Source organism: Stegastes partitus, unplaced genomic scaffold (assembly GCF_000690725.1).
Source record: "Stegastes partitus isolate 25-593 unplaced genomic scaffold, Stegastes_partitus-1.0.2 Scaffold112, whole genome shotgun sequence".
Classification (NCBI taxonomy): Eukaryota; Metazoa; Chordata; class Actinopteri; family Pomacentridae; genus Stegastes; species Stegastes partitus.
Genome location: NW_007577843.1, coordinates 83204 through 88467, shown reverse-complemented (window position 1 = coordinate 88467; position 5264 = coordinate 83204). Strand labels below are relative to the sequence as shown.

Genomic DNA, 5264 nt, shown 5'->3' with positions numbered 1-5264 from the left:
ACGTCATGGTCATAGTTAAAGAGAACTGTTGTTGGGTGCTGTTAAAAGAACAACAAGAATATGTAAAGAGCAAAAGATTCCTGTTTCTTTAGAACTGAGCACTAGTAAAGATAATAGCAGTCATTTAGTCCTGAGGGACGATGCAGCAGAATAACGCAAGAATAAGACAGCAAGGTCCATGCACACACGACAGGACATCAGAAAACTCTGTTGCTGAGGAAATATTGTGAGCAGCAATGTAGGTGGAGTGTAAATGCTGTGCAGGCCTGCAGGTCTTAGAGCGAAGCCTCAGGTCATGTTCCATCGACCCATAGCTCATCTTTGTATAGGAAAGTGTCTTATGCAATCTCAGCAAAGTGATTTACGAGACCTTTCTGGCACTCAGCTGCACATCCCAACCACACTCATCTCCTGTGACAGAAAGAAGAAACCACACACAGAAGAATTACCTTGAGGAAAAATTGTCTTTATTTTGGTCACGAAGAACACATTTGGCTTGTTAAAGTAAAAGAGTTTCAGTTACAATATGAGTTCATTGAGTCAGAGTGAAGTAACAGTCAAAAATGTATCTGAAAATCAAATCCAAACTGATAAAAGCTGTATCGTCATATTTATGATCTCTTTGCCTAAAATTGAAGCCTTCGAAGAATGATTAGCTGGGCTGAACCGAGGTTGATTAGTTCTACATGGTATTGCTGAGGAGAAAGAATAGCTTCAGCCTCACACCTGTCTTCCACTATTGCACAACCCTACCTTAAATATCCTCCCAGAGCTGCAGAACATGCACACAAGGCTGCACACAAGAAAACAAAACATCACATGACACATTCTCCAACTGTAGTTTGCTTTAGAGGTTCAGCTGGTTAGCTTGCATGAGTAACAAGTTGAAATTGTCTGATGCAAATGTAGCTTTGATTTCATACACAACCCTGCTGGATGTGCTGCTTCTTTGTGGGAAACTCTTGATGATCACCTGCTACAAACTGTGTACTGGATATACAGCTGGCTTATTGGTTCGTATGACGGCTGATATCAGAGTGGTTGTCCATCTTTAGGGTGGGCTGAACCCATTGTCTGTCCAGCGCCACGCCATAAACAGATAAAGTCAGTAACTAGCTTCAGATGTTTTATAGGAATAAAAAAAGAGAACACAAATCCAATTGAATGCTAATGTTGCTCAGCGCTGACTGCTTATTGATACATTAGTCACGAACCAGAGCTTGTATGTATTTAGGTGTTTTTTAAAATATATTTTTTTAAATTTTACCTTTAAAATTTAAAAAAAAAAAGAATGAATGCAACTGTAAACATCAACGTCTCATCTCATCAATTTACTGCAGTGCACAGATTAGCATTAGCGTCACAATGATTCTTTCCATATTGTCAAAGTAATTTTCCGAAGAATCTCTTTCAGGTTCATAGATGTACAGCTGAATAACTCCAACATTACAACTTGTCACTGTGTAGCAATAAAGTAGTTTTAGAGTTTGAGCAGAATCGTAGGTGAGCTGGTGTGCTCGAGCTGCACTAGCAGGGAAGACTGAGAGAGAGGGACTGCATAGATCTGTACATTCTATAGGAAGCATCAGTTACATCTGAGCCATTTTAGGACAGGAAGGGATTATTTTTCAAAGAAAACAAAAAAACAAAAACAAAAAAACCCCCAAAAGAGCTAAATATGCAAATATGTAACTTTGATATGCAGGAATGAGTTTTTGGGGCTAAATCAATGATCAGAGGGGGACTTTAGGATAGCACAGCTCATTGCAAGTGAGAGCTGTGCAGGTTAACATGTAAAACTGAACTTTAGCAAAACCACTGCAAAAAAAGTAAAAATCATATTATTGTCTGATTCCTCAAAATTTGCAGCGCTAAAGCAAACAATAATAATAATAATAAAAAAAAACCCTATGCATGTACCAGAGTTTCAGCTCAACCGAGGATTCAACCAAACACAGTACAAAATGTGGAATGCCTTCATCACACTGTAGTAAAGTCCTCTCTTCTGTCACGGTTTGCCAATCAAGAATTGCTTGTTACATACATCATAAATTAGAAAGCCCCCTCCCAGATGATCTATAATTAGGTTTCCTTTGACACAGTTAAATAACAGTTAGGTCCATATAAAAGCAAATGCCCAGTATTATTGCCAATGCTCTGTGAGATCAACACAGCAGACAGTAAAATAAGCCTGCAAATGTGCAACAAGCTGCATCTCAGCATTTAATATTCAAATAATCTACTCTCTAGCAGACATTCTATTCTAATTCACTTCATTACAATCAACTTCTCGCTGAATGTTTTGCATATATACAAAAAAAAATATATATATATATAAAGCAGAAATATTACAACTCTCAGCAAGTCAGCGGTAAGTGTGTTAGCCTGAACAACAGTAATTCCACCACTCCCAGCCACAAAGGAATGGACTGAAAAGATTTTTTGTTTTTGGTCAGAATCAGCAAAGCAACTCTATTTTGAGTGGGGCACAGGAGCTCTTTGTAAAGTTATAAACACTGAAATAAAGTCAATGAAATGACGCTGACTGTGTAACATACATTTCCGAAGCTTTTGGTGTAATTTAACTCAATTTGATGTGTTTTCACTGTTTCACATGACCTGCAGTGAAAACTCAGCCCTTACGGCCATCATTTCAAAAACTTTTCTATCTATAGTTGTTAATACTTTGCATAGGACTCTTTAGGATTTCATATTTTACTTTGCAAGAGCTCATGTATTCCACTAGCATCATTTAGTTTTTTTTTTCCATGGACTCCAGTCTGCCCTACATTTCTTTCTCCTCGGGGACAGAGAGGTGTCTGCGTCAGTTCTCTGTAGTTTTAACCTGAATGGAGGACAGGGCCTTTCCCATGCTATGGAAGAGCGGCGTGACGAACATATCTGTCAGACTCCTCCACACTATCTGGACCGACGGTAGCACCATCATGAAGCTCTGGATCACCGGCATCACCAACCTGGAAGGACAAGGTCAAAGGGTCACTTTGGTGAATGTTCACTGCTTCTTAAAAGCATTTTATCGACAAAGAAAAAGTTTTATATGATGTTTTATTTATCATATCTGTTTTTCCATAACTATGTTTACAACTCATGTCTGGTATTTGTACAATATCACAAGCTGCTGTATTGTCTCGTTTGTAGATCTGTTCTAGAAAAAGCTATACAGGAGTGTATCACACTGTATTGTTACATTCCTGCAGCTTGTTTCGCTGTATGTATTATATGATTGTGAAAGCCGTGGACTCCTTTGAATCAGCACCTCTCTGTGTGATCTCCCACCCTGACATTCCAGATGTATTGGCCACCTCTGTACTCTCTATTGATGAATACCTGTGACTTGACTGACTTCCTCCTTAGTTTGTGACCTCAGCTCGGTGAAAGGTCATGCAGAAGTTACTCTGCAGTGCTCCCTGTGCATCTAAAGAATGTCCCACTCGTGTCTGAAAATAGGCTTCAATTGCTGCTCGAATACCATCTATCTGGCAAAAGGCATGGGACATTTTTTTTCCCCCCACTACCAGTGGAACTCCACATTCCTCCCAACTTTCCATAGCGTACTTTCGTCTGGGCATAACGTGTTGTTTCATAAAGTGTTAACAAATGGACTCTTTTGGTTGCATATGCACACGATTTGCTCGAAAACCTGGAAGCACCTGGTTCAACTCGCTGCAGAGCAGACATATGCATGACGCAATTATCCAAATAAAGTATAAAAACAAAACACTGACATAATGTTTCAATGCTATGCTGCATGTGACGTCAACTGCAAAAATAGCTTTAATCAATGTTTGTGTAAAGATCCAGAGCAAGTATGCTGGCAAACAGCAGTGGCAGCTGAGGAAAAATCCCATAATGCTCAGTTAATGTAACCAGAGAGATTTAAACTTTGCTTTTAGTCCTCAAAACAAGATTTTATTTTATATAACCAAGCTTTTAAATGTGTTACACATGGTTTGTTTTTTTCTTTCTTTTGCATCAGTGCAGTAGTTATGTAATCAATGTGTGTCAGAATGTGTTTTCAGCACCTAGTATCAATTGAGAATAGAAAACTCTTCTAACACGTTTATTAGAAGCTTTATTCTCTTTTAAATTCAGTGACTTATGTCTCCATGGCATCACTCAAATGCTCCAAGTCTGTGTGTGGGGTTTTCTCAAAGATATCATTATGTTCTGTGAGAACACTGTGCCAGATGAGCCAAACAGCACCAAACAGAGTCCTACAGGATAGAGGAGCTTCCTCTCCTTACCAGATATGAATGCAGCTGAGCACTCCGAACACCAGTCCGAGGATGAAAGCCATGGGCACAGCGAGCAGCGTGGTCAGCAAGCGGTAAAAGATGAATTTGATCAGCTCAAAGGCGGCGTGGCTTCCTATCCACACTTTGTCAAAACTGTGCGTGGAAATTGGCTCCGCGATGACATCTTCAAAACCGACCTGTCAGATGAAACAAATCAGGGTGCAAACAATTAGCTTTGAAAATAAGCAGGAGACTGTTGGGAGATGATGATGGATTACAGCGCAAGCAGGCGGCGACTTCCAGGTATTCATGCGGCAGATTACCAACCTCACCGTTTGTTACAGATAACAAAAAGGTTACAGTAAGGGTGTAAAGTAGGCGATAATTCAACTGGACGGCTAATACCTTCTGTAGTTTCACTTTTAAAGAAGCATTTCAAAACTCGCACCGACTTTACCTTCAAATGCGCGTTGACATCGGTTGGATCTCGGTCCTGTGCCGCCGCGTACACCTTCCCCTGTTTGGACAGAATGGGCTCTATCGACCTGTTAAACTCATCTTCGTCCATGATTATACTTGTATCCGATTTCTCCTTCTCTAAACCCATGTTGTCGAGTCAGACGGTGCAGGGAGAGCAGCTGGTGACGGTGCGCTCTGCGCTGTGCGCCGGACTGAGCGGCACCCCGCCCCGTACGGAAAGCAGCGCAGCGTGGGGCCGAGGAGACACAACAAGCTCAAAGTCACTTCCCCGGACCATTTCATGAGCTCAGTGATGAGAGACGCTACTGTGCAGAGAACTGGCCTCCGGTCATCGAGGCCCAACAGTTGTCAGAGTTAAATGTCAGCAGAACACAGCAGCCGTTTACAGCCATGTGATCAAATGTGATTAATATCTGCATGCGTATTTTTTTTCACTTGTTTTCATTTTTTTTTTTTTTTTTTTACAGCTCAGAGACCAATCCTTTTGAGAAGTGGTTAGATAAGTTGAAGCATTCTTTTTCCAACATC

At 40.6% G+C, this 5264-nt stretch overlaps 1 protein-coding gene across 1 annotated transcript; it reads right to left on the bottom strand.

Annotated features, from left to right (window-relative positions):
• Nucleotides 1-445: 445 nt before the first annotated feature.
• cav2 (caveolin 2) lies at nucleotides 446-5002 on the bottom strand. The gene is made up of 3 exons (XM_008277974.1): nucleotides 4714-5002; nucleotides 4266-4453; nucleotides 446-2975 (listed from the first exon to the last, which is right to left on the bottom strand). The coding sequence occupies exons 1-3, from the start codon at nucleotides 4861-4863 to the stop codon at nucleotides 2825-2827; spliced, it is 489 nt and encodes a 162-aa protein (XP_008276196.1). The 5' UTR covers nucleotides 4864-5002; the 3' UTR covers nucleotides 446-2824.
• Nucleotides 5003-5264: the final 262 nt, after the last annotated feature.

Coding starts and splice junctions, on each gene's coding strand:
- cav2 (XM_008277974.1), bottom strand. CDS start 4,863: ATGGGTTTAGAGAAGGAGAAATCGGATACAAGTATAATCATGGACGAA. Junction 4,454..4,713: donor ATGTCAACGCGCATTTGAAG/GTAAAGTCGGTG, acceptor TTCATCTGACAG/GTCGGTTTTGAAGATGTCAT. Junction 2,976..4,265: donor CTCAGCTGCATTCATATCTG/GTAAGGAGAGGA, acceptor TTGTCCTTCCAG/GTTGGTGATGCCGGTGATCC.